This window comes from Pseudochaenichthys georgianus, chromosome 13 (genome assembly GCF_902827115.2).
Source record: "Pseudochaenichthys georgianus chromosome 13, fPseGeo1.2, whole genome shotgun sequence".
Classification (NCBI taxonomy): domain Eukaryota; kingdom Metazoa; phylum Chordata; class Actinopteri; order Perciformes; family Channichthyidae; genus Pseudochaenichthys; species Pseudochaenichthys georgianus.
In genome coordinates, this window is record NC_047515.1 from 19114209 (window position 1) to 19127583 (window position 13375).

Sequence of the window (13375 nt, forward strand, 5' to 3'; positions counted from 1 at the left end):
CACTTCCGGTTGTGCAAAGGTTCTTAAAGGGACCGTGTAGCCAAAACGGTCACCGACCGGTTCAATCATTTTATAACCAAATGGCACAGTATTTCACAGTATATTACACATATAGACTATGTCACAGAAAGGGGAAATAAGCAGGTATTTGTTTTTGGCATGTGTTTATTAAAAATGCGGTTGCATTAATATTTGACTACTTTCACCTTCCGTACTAGGCGTTAAGAAATACAACTACTTCCGCTAGGCGACGTACTGTTGTTGTCATGGCGGCGTTTCAAATTGTTGACAAGCTTACACTAAACTTGAACAAGTCAACCGTGTGTCCTATGTTCATTAACAGTCAGTAAGAAACGTTAATTTATTATTTCTGTATAGACCGTAACAAGCGATGGTCCAATGGATGATGTTTGGATTAACATAAATGTTTGCGGCTTCACTTCCAAAGCATAGTGAGCTTGCTAATGCTAACTCTCACTAGCATTAATGCTTTATATTAAGTATTGATTCCTATTTTTGACTGAGTTGGTGATTGTAGTTTCTACAATGACTGCACGGTTCTTGCAGAGTGGCCCTGCGAGTTTCGTAGGACAGCAAAGCCAAGGGAGAGACTGGTTTGTTCACACCAACAGCGTTTTAACTACTGGGATGTCCCAAACCAAGGTAAACAACAATATAATATATAATAATAATAGATTTAATTTGTTAGCGCTTTTACAGGTGCTCAAAGACGCTTGAAAGTCCATATGTATGAAACGCCTGTTAACATTCACCTTTGCTCTATCTGTATTATAGATAAATCATTCTACCTTTTTACAAGTGCATACATGTACACCGAGTCCTATTCAGTACAACTAGCGTTAGATAAACCAAATTCCGATCAGCCTTGCAATAAATCGTACTTTGAAAGGTTAAATTATCAAGTTTTCCACTGTGGCATTTGGTGCTGTTGGAACAATAATGTATATGATTGTGTCCCTCTGTATCAGTGAGGAAAGGCTTGATGACACATCCATCGATACAGCACAACATAGTTAGATAGAACCGACTATTGCACTCTTCTTGAATGATAATGAAGTTACATCAACAGCTTTTAAAAAGAAGTTAAAACAAAAAACGTATTGTAGGCCGGATGTAATGTGGCAACTGGCTTGAATATAAATGAACAAATAAAATACTTGTTGAGAAAGTGGTGTGAAAGGCATGATTGAGTATCACAATGTCTGCTTGATCACATTGAAGATTCATTAAGACTTACTGATATCTTACACACCACAGCTTTTGTTCAATGAGGCCATCCCTGCAAGAACCAGCAACCGTGCCACCCATGTGTGCCCGCCAGCCCCCATCGTGATAGAGAGGCTGCTGCCACTGTCAGAGCAGCGTGAGACAGCTGACAGCACCAGAAGCTCTATCAGCTTCACCTCCCTCTCAGAGGAGAGACTGCGAGCCGCGGTTCAACTGGCTAAACGAGATCTGAGGAAAAGGCGTCTTGAGTCACTGACAAAATCCCCTGCCAAACTCTCTCAGGATGCCTCTCTTCTTGAAACAAGTGATGTAGAGCTACTCCAGGTAACTCATGTTGATAAATAGTACACATTTTACAATGAATAGTTTCCTGGTTTATGTCCTTTTTTAATGAATGATTGCTGCTTTGTTCAGTCAACGAGTCTTCTTCTCTCTATAGGAGCTTGCAGCCACTCCGAGTAAGTTCAAGTTAAAGACCTCCAGTCCAAAAGAGAAAGCAACGCGACCTAGAGTCCAAATGTCAGTGCACACACAGCAGAAGTATCCCATTTCTCCCATGCCTCGGACTGGCAAATCCCCCCCAACAAGAGACCCTGGCCTGAGAAGATTTGAAGGAGTCAAACAAGCTCCTTTAAGCCAGGAGATCTTCAAACTTCAATATGAGCTGGAAGTTTATATTCAGAAAGTAGAAGAGCTAGCCAACAGAGGTAAAAGACTAAAAACAATAAGCTTGTTACATTAAACTTGTTTTTCTTACTGTTGATAATATGATTTGACAAAAGTTCTGAAATGTTGACACTATTCATATGTGTTTTCATAGCACAAATAATGGACTTAACTAAACAATAATGAACAATTGGATTCAAACAACAGGGGAGAAAATAGAGGATCAACTTGAGCCTGAAGAACAAAACAAGTTGGAGTTACGCAGACAGAAGCAGGCAGCCCGCTCAGCAGGTGTCATCTTTGTTCTCCAACAACAGGTATGTATATCTACCACATAAAGCTTCACTGACTTTTTGATTAGCTTTTTATCTATAAGAAATGGTTTGTGGATTTCTATTTGATAGGTAAAAGAGATACAAGAAGATATCGAGAGACTGCGCAGCCAGAAACTGTGGGACACGAAAAAGGTTTGCCTTTAACATTATTACAGATTTCCTGCTAGGTAGAGCTGAGCCCATTTGTGTATTTGTTGAGGAAAATAACACAGTTTTCTATCTTTATCAATATTAAGATTTTAGCGCTGTGTCATTTTTGACTGTTCTTTTTTCAGTCTGTGGCAATAAGCAGGCTTGCAGCTGCCCACCGTGGGACACTCAGAGCTTTACAGGTTGTCACGCATCAGCTTTCAGATTTATCTCATGGCAAAGTCCCCCCTTATTACAAAGAGCTAGGCCAGCTGATCCGACAGCTCTCTCTGTGCTCAGCCAAGGTTGAAATAGAACAGAGTTCAGCTGTTCCTGAGACGGCCCTAAGCATCCTACAGAAACTAGAGGTAAGAACAAATCTAAGTATAGGGTATAAGTAACATGTCATTTCACTTTTCTATCTCTCATCTACCTTAGTGAAATGTTGCAACTATTGTATAAAGGACTCTTGGTCCCCCAATTTAAGGGCAATATACAAGAACAATAATTATACACAGACCTAAATAGAGTTGTTTTGTGAATCGATATTCAGGCCATCTGAGCACAACAGTCCATGCATTTTACTTACTGAAGATACAGCTAGGAAAATAAATGTTCTCACACCTTTCAACAACAAGGCAATTCAAATGGCTTCCTGAATACAAACATAATTCAATAAAATCCCCCATCTTTTAGTGAAGATAAATGCAGCACAGGTCTTGCAGCCCTGGAAAGGGAAAACATGTCAGTTGTTGTTTGTTTTCACTTTTGTTGTTTGTTTTTCACTTATATGACTTAAGTCATTTTTGTAATTCCATCCATACACCATATGACTGCACTGCATTTGGCTTTTAGTTTATAGTATCACTATTCAGAATGATTATCTTCTTGTTTATTTATGAACATAATTATGGAATGTTGTTGTAATTGATCTCCATTTATAGATGTTTTTTTGTGACTTATCCAACATTTTAAAGTCGTGTCACTCTATTCCTCTTAGACTCTGGATTCTGCCCTCAGTAAACAACAGCTGCTTGAAAAAAAGATGCAGGCCCAAGCACGCCCTCCACACAGGAAGTCTCCTCATCGCAGCAGGTCACCTTCTCTTGCACCCAAGGGTCCCAGCACCTCAACCGTGAGAGGGCCTCGCAAACCAGAAAATCCCAAAAGAGGTGTCCGTGGTGTGTTCATTTCCCTGGAGCTTTTACATATCTTAAAGCCTTTACTTCTTTGTATATAACGTTTGAGTTTGTGCTAGGGCTGCTCGATTATGGCAAAAATCCTAATCTCGATTATTTGGGTCAATAATTGATATCACGATTATTAAAAACGATTATCCATTTACTTTGAATACATCAATTTATTGGAGAAAAAAAACGTGAACAGTATGTTTTTAACAGTTGATTACCCTGAACTTTAAGTATAATTCAACTGAACAAATCATAATAATAATTAAAAAATAATCGTTTTATTTCTATTACGCTGTTTTCGTAATCGTTGCAAGCCATAATCGTAATTGCGATTAAAATACGATTAATTGATCAGCCCTAGTTTGTGCACATTTTTTGGATATCTTTCTTCAAATGTTTGACCTTGATCATCATCATACAATTTCAAACCTTGCAACATTTTATATAAATCCTGTAAATGTATTTCCTCTTTAAGACAAAGCCCTACCTCCTGACTAAGCCTCTAAAAGCTGCACAGAATAAATTGTGTATATAACAAATGACAACCGGTTGAGTCCCCCGGGTATCTAGAAGTCCCCTAAGGGCGTTTGTGCAGTTGTGTTTGGGCATCTCACTGTGCCTAAATTGCTGAGAATGAATAATGAGCAATAAAGAGAAGTAATGATCAGAAAAACAGGAACTTAAGGGCAGAACCCCGGCCTCTGTTCCCCTGCTGCTCAGTGTCATGATCAGTTAACTCCTGAAGGCTCCCATTGGGCGGAGAGACATGCTGCGGAAGAGATGATGCAAACACCTACCACGAGTTCAGACTTCCAACTGTCAAGCTCACTGTAATCGGAGGTGTTGTGTTACGACAAGCCCTACTCATGTTTAATTGGGATGAATCACAGCAGCTCTTCCTTTATTTCTCTTTTCATTGAGTATAGATACAAAAAAGTCAAATGTTTTAATATTTGTCAACAGGTAGAAGAATGGCCTCACAGAAGCCCAAACCTACTTCTCTGCAGCTCCTGAACAGAAGAGAGGTGCTGAGAGCAGGCGTGGAGAGCCTCGCCCAGAGAGAGCTGAGACCTCCGTCTAACACCACCTGCAGGAAGGGAGCCGCTCTACACTCTGAGAGAAGCAAGGCTGACATTCTGTTAAAGGTGGCGGCTTGACACTTACAAAGCTGAATTATGTATGCTGTTACTAGGGGTGGACACAATTAGATTTTTGCCGATTTTGCATATGCTGTTATTTTCCAAATCACCTTGGCTGATTGCCGATATTCACACATGTTTTTTTATTCCTGCTTAAGAACATCAAGTCCCTCCTATAATGAAATCAGCTTATTATGATAACCACTGTTATCATTATGGCCAACTAGCAAAAGTAGTAATAAAATGCAATGTTTTTCGAAATGTACAAAAATCACTGTGCAAGATAAGAAAATCTCTTTAATTCAGGTTAAATGTCATGTTTTTCTTCATATAACATATCTACATGCCAGACTGGAGAGAATTGGAATTTGTGACTAATATTAAGGCATGTTATCTGCTGATATAAGGTACCAATACCATTATCTATCCCACACAGGAAATGCTTCATATGATATTAGAAGCAGTGTGATTTGGCTTTTGATTTAAATCCTGTCAAAAAGGCATACGAAGGTGTGCCACTTCAAAGATGTAAAAAATCTGTGCATCTTGCAAACATCTAACTTGTGTTTTATATCTTCTTTTTGTCTTAGCGTGATCACAAAGAGGAAGCCGGTTTCCAGCAGCCCACAGTCTCCTCTCAGCTCCGTGTGAACCAGCTCCCTCAGAAAGAGCGCTCCGTGCCCTGGATCCCTTCCTCCCCTCACTCTCCCCCCCGGCAGCCGTGAGTCTGTAAAGCTGATGACACATTCATTTTGAAAAACCTGTTATTGTTCTCCACTGATTTTGCTCTCAGTGCACACTGGATGATTAAGTTCATTACATAATGTGTATACTGTCATGTCTAAAACTCTAATGTTAAGGTTCATCATTATGAATCCTCTGAGCATTAATGCATTGTGAATCAATGAGGTCTGGATACAATTACATGTTTAAATATAAGGGAAACAAGTGCTAAAAGACACCTCTAATATCCAACTTTTCAGCTGGAAAAAAGACGAGAACAGGCTTTATCTGCAAAGCTGTGTAATTATCTGCTAGATAAATAGCTGAATGCTATCCAGGAAACAACAATGGAATATACTGTACAATGATAAAATACACTCATACCAAGTTTAAAGGATAAAACACAGCAACGGTATATCTGTTCTCTCTGAAATAGCAACTTTAATCAAATAATGTGACATAGAAAAATGTTTGTATTGAAAACCCCTATTTAGTGTAAATGTTGCAGGCCATTCTCTCTTTACTTTTCACTGTTTCCTCATCTCCATATTCCTCCTACTCAATTCCCACACCATCTATTCTAATTCAGCGTATATCTCTTTTGCCTTTTTATCTCATCTTTTCATCCCTCCGCTATTATCTCTGCAGATCCCCTCAAGGGAAACGACCAGAGCCTCGATGTCTCTTCTCTCCTGTGAAGCCCTCGCCCAGCCCTCCGAGGCAGACCCTGGCCGGGGGTTTGGGGGCAGAGCCGGCCTTGAGCTCAGAACGAAAGAACCAAGCTCAGAATGAAGCTATAAGGTGAACAACATCTCCTATAACTTTATATCCAGCTTTCCATCTCTTGTTTTTATCAGATATTTTATAATGGAGTCTAACTGTTTGTCAGATTCGTTATTATTTTAGGTTTAATTAAGCTGTTGTTATTATCTTCATACACACTGAACATCAGACTGTCTGTCCTGGCAAGAGGAAAGCGCAAAGCAAATGGAATCATAATGAGTCCTTCTGTATTCAGAGAGTTATTTATATCCTCTTTGTCAGACCCCACTTGCTGAGCGCCACAGGCAATACTCTCATTCTAATTCAAATGTAATTCTTTCCAATAAATTCGTGCCCGCTAGATTGCAGCCATTTCTCTTTGTGAGTGATTTATAGTTGGCCTGCTTTCAGTGCTCACAAGTGGCTCATTGAGTGAGTGTTCCCTATAGGTCTGTTTAATCAAATCGTAATCACTATTTGTGCACTCCAACAAATCAGGGGCCTGATTTGTTGTGTTTGAGGTGAGGATTATAACGTATTACATGAAATGCATAACCGCTTACATTTGGCTTAATTTGATGATTACTGGCTTGGCAGGAACGCCTGGTTGGATAGGATGACGATGCAGAGACTGAAAGAGCTCAACCAGCTGAGTAAAGAAGAGGCTGAGCGCATTCAGACATTAAGGTGAGGAAAATATCACAACAGATTTGCAGGTTTAAAAAAACAGAGGGGATATTGAAGGTCATAATGTTGTGGGATATTGATCCAGCCAAAATGCAGATTGCTCTGTTGATTCTATCTGTGAACATAATGTGGCCTATATTAATATAATTATAAGAAACACTGAAAAGCATAATAAAATATGCAGACAATTCCTATCATTTTTACCTAATACGTTACAGTTATTAAGGCTGTAATGTCATTTTTCTTTTGAGTCAGTCCCCACTTTCAATGCTTTTGTTTGTTTGCTCGCGCCCCTCTAACTATATATATATATATATATATATATATATATATATATATATATATATATATATAACTAATTCATATCAATTCATTATACATTATTCTAAAATGTATTCATAGCATTCTATTTCCATGTTAATTTGTATTGCTATTTAACTATATTTTATTACGGTGTAAAAGATTTTTAGTTTTATATTAGATTTCTTGTTTTTTATATTTTATGTATGCCATGACAAGTCAAATTCCTAGTATGAGCGAACCTGGCAATAAACCTGTTTCTGATTCTTCTGATTACATAATAATGATAACATGTCCTTTATAAACATGTGTATTCAAGGCAAGAAGAAGAAACATTTCCCACCAGTAAAGCCAACAACGCGTAAATCTGCTGCCAGCCCAAGGCAGTAATACACTCAGCAATCTGCCGTACAGCTCAATGCACCATGCCAGCAATTAACTGATCAGTTCAATTAGAATTTCAGCATGGGCATAATTACCTACAAACAATAGAGCAGAAAATAATGCAGGTTGTGATTGCAGCAACATCCCATCAGCACCAGAGAGCATAATGGTCTATAGATTTGCTCACATTTGCTAATTAGTCTTTGGACAGTTAAACTCTGCAAGGCCAGCAGCGCTCAGCAGGAGCAGTGAATGGGTTGTAGTCCAAATTGGTTCCGTAAGGCTTTAATTCAATTTCTGCATTGAGCAGGTTTGTCCTTCATTCTTCTGATTCCCCACACACAAAGATGCATCTTCTTTTGCTACAGGAAGTACCGGACTCTGCCAAGTGTTTGCATTGTGGAGTTGCTGCCTCACTGGCTATGAATACAATTGTTTATTGGACTCAAAACAGCAAACTGCAATTTGAATATAATAGTATCAATATATTGTAAGAAAACTCTGTAATGTTATGACTGAATGTACAAGAATTTTCTTGAAAAGTATTTTAACCCATTTAATGTAGAATTTATAGTGAAGAAAATGGACTAAAGTCAGATAGCCATTTATATGTTAACTGTGTTTTGGGCCAGGAGTTGCTTGCTCCACCTGCTCACCTTATATTAAGTGACGGGTATTCATTACAGATTATTTGTTGCTCTTGTCACACTCATCAGTTTAATCTCTAGTCATTATGCCCTGAACTGATCTCAGCTGGAGTCATTGTGAGGAGTGTGTCAGGCTTTACAACAAAATGATTTGGCTTCTACAGTGAAAGGATACATTCACAAAAGGGTTTCACAAGGTTTGCCTATATTCAGAGGTCATAGTTTGATAGCGTTGAACTCGCTCGTTTGCAGGCAATGTGAATGTTTCCGTTTAACACAGAGCCTGACAAAGACTGCTTTTTTTTGTAGAAAACCTGTCAGGCTTGAAAGCAAGATATAGTACGTGTATTTAGAAGAACAGAACTTCCTGTGACAGCTTGCAGTGTCGATGTGTTTTGGTTTACAGGTCAGAAGCTGTCTCTCCTCGGTGGGGCGAGAGAGCCGAGCAGAGGACCAGAGAGAGAATCCAGCCCCTTGTGGACCAAGCACAGGTACAAAGACTCATCTGTTCTCTTACAAATGTCAAAGTCAAAAGTCAAAGTCAGCTTTATTGTCAAAATTACTACATGTGTTGTACATCCAGAAATCTCGAGATACCGTTTCCCGCAGTCCCACAGTGTGACATATATACATAAAACAAAACAAAAAGGGCCTAGATAAACGGGGTATGCAATTTAAAATGTTAATAATATATTTAAAATGTTCAAAGTACAGTTTCAGTGCAGGAGATGGGCAGAAAAGTGACTGGTGCTGGATGAGGGAAGGTTGTGTGTGTGTGGGGGGGGGGGTCAACGTCTAGGACCATTTGGGGCAGGGTGGAAAAGTGAAACTTGTGCTTGTAATATATAGTACTTCTTAAATATATATGTAACTGTTACAAACATATATAACACAGTATTCGTGTGGTAATAAGCCCACTTTTTCAAATAGATTCAGGACAATTGAAGTTTTAAATACTTAATTACTTAACAAGCTTGAAATCTACCCTTTATATTTCCTCTTTTTATAAGCAATCTGAAGCTTCTGTTTTAAAGATTGAGCTGCCAACAAAATATATGAAAACCTGTGGTAAGCTGTGATGTAGGCTGTTGTGTTTCTTAAAGCATTTTCAAGTATCACGCATCATTCATTTGATTGATTTAGCTAACTTATAACTTAACTCAGTGTTTTTCAAAGCGGGGGCCCCGACCCCCCGGGGGGCCGCCAGGGGGCGGCAGGGGGGTCACGCAAAGTTTGAGGGAAACGGGATTTTTTTTCCGATGTTATTTATAACTGCATATCTATCAATCTATGTGTCCTTTGATGCCAATCTTTTAATATTTTTTGTTTTTGAATCTCACGACCGCCCTTCAAGCCAATCAGAATCGAGCTGCCGCTACTGAGAGTGAAACTGAGTATCTGCCCAGCTTTTGGAGCAAGTGATGAGCTAGTGAATATTTCGCTCTGCAGCTGGATGAGAGCACGGATGTAGCAAATGTCGCAGAATTGCTAGCATCCATCAGATTTATTTCAGAAGACAACTTTGTTGAGAAAATATTATATTGCAAAGCACTGGAAGGTAGGACCACACGAAGAGACATTTTCCAAGTTTTAGATGAGTACATCATCTCAAATGGACTTGACTGGTCTCGTTGTTTGGGTGTGTGTTCAGATGGGGCAGTGGGACTATGACAGGCAAAAAAAGAGTGACAGCTTTTATCAGGCAGAAGGCCCCAAATGTAGTGGCAACGCACGGCATGTTCCATCGGGAGGCACTTGTACACATCATTTAAAAAAAAATTGCAACAGGGGGGTCCCTGCCAGAGGATAATGCTATATGGGGTCCTTGGCATGGCAAGGTTTGGGAACCCCTGACTTAACTGATGAGGCAATATACCAATATAACAATATATACATCTTATTTCATCAAATGAGGAACAGTGCATTTTATATTAACCAAAAGACTAATACAGTTTGACTTTTGTAATGGAATTGTTTGTATGGACTGAGATAATGATTGATGCTTGCTTGAGATTAGTTGGACCTGAATTTGCCTTTCTGTTAACCTTCAGATTGGTGAGTCCAGAACCAGGATCAGCTCCTCACTGAGGGATCAGCTGTCTGAGCAGCCTGCAGAGAGGGTGAGCTGTGTGCTGATGCCACATTTTTCACAGGGGAGAGGACAATTTCCCTTGCTATTGAATACACTTTGAGTTTTGGGATCATGCCCTTGAATTCCACCCACTGTTCTTCATGTATTTCTTCTGTTGTGACGCTGTCCCTCCACAGGCAGCAGAGAGTGCTGAGCAGCTGAGTGAGGCGCTGCTGGAGGATCTGTTGGAGGACACTGCCCGGGCGGCGTGGGCGGCCGAGACAGACAGAGAGTTGGAGGGCACGGCCCAGTGTAGGCTGCAGGCCCCCACCCTGGAGAGCATGCTGCTTCGTATGGAGGAGATACAGGTGAGAGCTGCCTGGCAGAAAGACCCTCAAACAGAAGGTCAGTCTGGAACCCCAAAGGTTGCCAGTGATTGGGCTGTTATTTATAGAGATGTCCTGTGACAGCTTCGGTCTGGTGTTATTTACTGATGCAGTGTCGATTGGCAGGTGGAGAATTTGCTTACAAAACACTGCTGCTAGGATTTTAAAGCTAGGAATTACGATCACAACCCACCAATCCTGGCTTTCTTACCCTGGCTAACTGTTGCTTTTAGAAATATTTTATTAATTACTTTCAAAGCCTTGTCCTGAGGTGTTTCATCAGAACTATTATTGCCCATTGTACCCTCCCACACAGTTATGTCGCTCCTAGTCGTTCCAAGAAGGTCCAGATACATACACAAAAGGAATGGACGCTTTTCAGCTATTTTTTAAGAATTTTTAGATGCATTACATTGTGTTTGTTTCATTCTCTGTGTTTCTGATGTGTTTAATTGTTTGCTTTGGTCTCTTTGTGTTTTATATGTGTTTGGTATTTTTTGGAAAGCACTGTAACTGTGTTTTAGAAGGTGGTACATCACAAAGTTGAATTATTATTATAATAAAACAAATGTATCTGTCTGTGTCTGAGCAGAAAGATCAGGAGGAAGTGAGGAGACGAATTGCTTCAATCGCCTACTCAGACCCTCTTCACTGGGACCAACCATCAGCAGCAGGTAGACAAACTAAACTCTTGATTGTCCTCAGCATTCACAGAAATCATTTCCCACATGTCTCCTCTAGGTGGAGACAATGCTACAGCTGATAAGAATAGGTGAATACTTGTCATTCTGACTGTAAGCTCTGTCTCTCTGTCTATCCCCCTGCTCCGCCCCATCCCCCCCTTTCCCCTTCCTCTCTCCTTAGGACCTCAGTGCGGTGCTCCGGGCTCCAGGCCAGCCTCTCCTCAGCCAATTAGACTCACAAGGCCAGTGCTGAGGCAGGGATCTGCAGATATTGTCTTACAGAAACCCGTGGAGACTGGGTGGGTTACTTTGTCCTTCACCTGATTTTTTCACTCACATAACCCACCATTTTTAAATGTCATCTTCCTACTGATTGCTTTCCCACCTCGCTGTTTTATTCATCTTCTAATCGCAGTAGTCACATCCGGGAGTGCTACCAGAATATATTAGCTGCAGTGCAGCATCAGGGTTTGACCTATTTAACTTCCTCCCAGATCTTAGCCCCTTATTTTAGTAGTCATGGCTCCAAGAAAATACAGTACATTTAGTTGATGACATTATGATATAACCCAAATAGTATTTTTTTGTGCACAAATCATATACAATGTGATCTTTTGGATTGTAGGCTAATTGAATACAATACTGATGTTTTGCAATCCATCTCAGTCTGAAAGGTCATATCATTTCGTGGGCCTTCAGGTCACTGTAGATCATCATTTGTCATCATTCTGTGCTGGCAGGAAGACCAATTTGATTGGTTGTCACCTCGTTGCGTGATTTAGAAACAAAAAAAGAGGCCAGCTCATCTTCGAAAAGTTAACAGATTGGCAGCAATTGGGTCGCGCTGTGTGAACGTAGCCGAGTAACTTTGATTGCAATTCATATGAGAAAATAAACGTTTTAAATTGCCGTTCAGGACTTACTGCTGTTACAATTCTAAAAGCAATAGCAGCCTCATCCACAGGAAGTCACTTCAGGCTAAATTAGACTTCAAGACTTGACAAAAAGTGGTGGTAAATGTTTCTCCAACGATGCACATTTTTTCCCACATAATGGTCGTCCTATAATCGCACTCCCACTGGGAGATCTTAGTCATCCCACAAACACTCACTTGGTGGCTCCCGTAGTCAGGGCAAAGTCTATTCCTGACTCAGGCAGCAGACCTCACAGAGAGATCCTCCACTGCCCAGGGCTTTGGCTGCAGCTGCTGTTCTGCTTAAAGGAATGGTATGCTCATGACACTCATTTTTAAATAATTATCATCCGATAAAACAGACCAGTCTCTGCCAGTCTTTTTTTTTTTTTTTAATCCGACGACATTATCAGTGATTTTAAACTGATTATATACCGAAATAACATCAACACTGTGGGCGCCGCCATTTTCCGGACGTGACGTAAACCATGCGTTTGGTTTTCGAAGACACGTTGATCTCCATGTTATTTACTGTAGTTTCTCTCTTCAAATATGCCTCACTGTATCGCGAGATATTGCCACAATTCTGATAGGAACAACGGAATGCTCGGTTCCATCTGTTGCCAAAAGGTAAGCGTAAGAAGTACATTCGGAGGCAGTGGCTAGCGAAATGTGGCCGGCCCGAACCGAAAGATTCACAGGCTCATGTATGCAGCGAACATTTCAAATTTCCGGACGACTACTCTGAGAGTATGATAAAACATAACATGGGATTTATGGAACAACCATTACTTAATGGAGATGCAGTACCATCGGTCTTTCTGGTGTCATCACCGACCAGGACACCAGTTCGGCCAGTTGAGAAATCGCCCTCTGCAAGTGTGAAGCGACGGAGGAGCAGAAGTAGTGCTCGGAGTAAGAATAAGGTATGTTATAGCGCATTTCCATTGCAGCGGCTAGCCCCGTTTTAACATCCTTTAGCGTCCAGGCCAGGACAGTTTTTGGTGGCCTTTCCATATAGCGTAGTAGTACCGGCTAGTGTGTATTTTCCCCCAGTTTTTTCCGGCCCCATAAAATCGTGATTCTATGGCCAGGGACAACGAAGCTGAGTA

At 40.5% G+C, this 13375-nt stretch overlaps 1 protein-coding gene across 3 annotated transcripts; it reads left to right on the forward strand.

Moving 5' to 3' along the window:
* Nucleotides 1–247: 247 nt before the first annotated feature.
* LOC117457575 (protein moonraker-like) lies at nt 248–11931 on the forward strand. 3 transcript variants are annotated; one of them, XM_034097728.1, is made up of 17 exons: nt 248–346; nt 568–663; nt 1279–1572; nt 1688–1955; nt 2122–2231; nt 2319–2381; nt 2525–2746; nt 3379–3559; nt 4532–4713; nt 5298–5428; nt 6079–6231; nt 6790–6879; nt 8617–8701; nt 10262–10330; nt 10479–10649; nt 11260–11341; nt 11532–11931. In XM_034097728.1, the coding sequence occupies exons 2-17, from the start codon at nt 649–651 to the stop codon at nt 11672–11674; spliced, it is 2259 nt and encodes a 752-aa protein (XP_033953619.1). In that variant the 5' UTR covers nt 248–346; nt 568–648; the 3' UTR covers nt 11675–11931. The 3 variants fall into 3 exon arrangements, with proteins under 3 accessions (XP_033953619.1, XP_033953618.1, XP_071061347.1); XM_034097727.1 differs by having other exon boundaries at nt 248–663; XM_071205246.1 differs by having other exon boundaries at nt 248–663; nt 3379–3550.
* The last annotated feature ends 1444 nt before the right edge of the window (nt 11932–13375 follow it).

Coding starts and splice junctions, on each gene's coding strand:
- LOC117457575 (XM_034097727.1), top strand. CDS start 547: ATGACTGCACGGTTCTTGCAGAGTGGCCCTGCGAGTTTCGTAGGACAG. Junction 664..1,278: donor CTGGGATGTCCCAAACCAAG/GTAAACAACAAT, acceptor TACACACCACAG/CTTTTGTTCAATGAGGCCAT. Junction 8,702..10,261: donor CCCTTGTGGACCAAGCACAG/GTACAAAGACTC, acceptor GTTAACCTTCAG/ATTGGTGAGTCCAGAACCAG.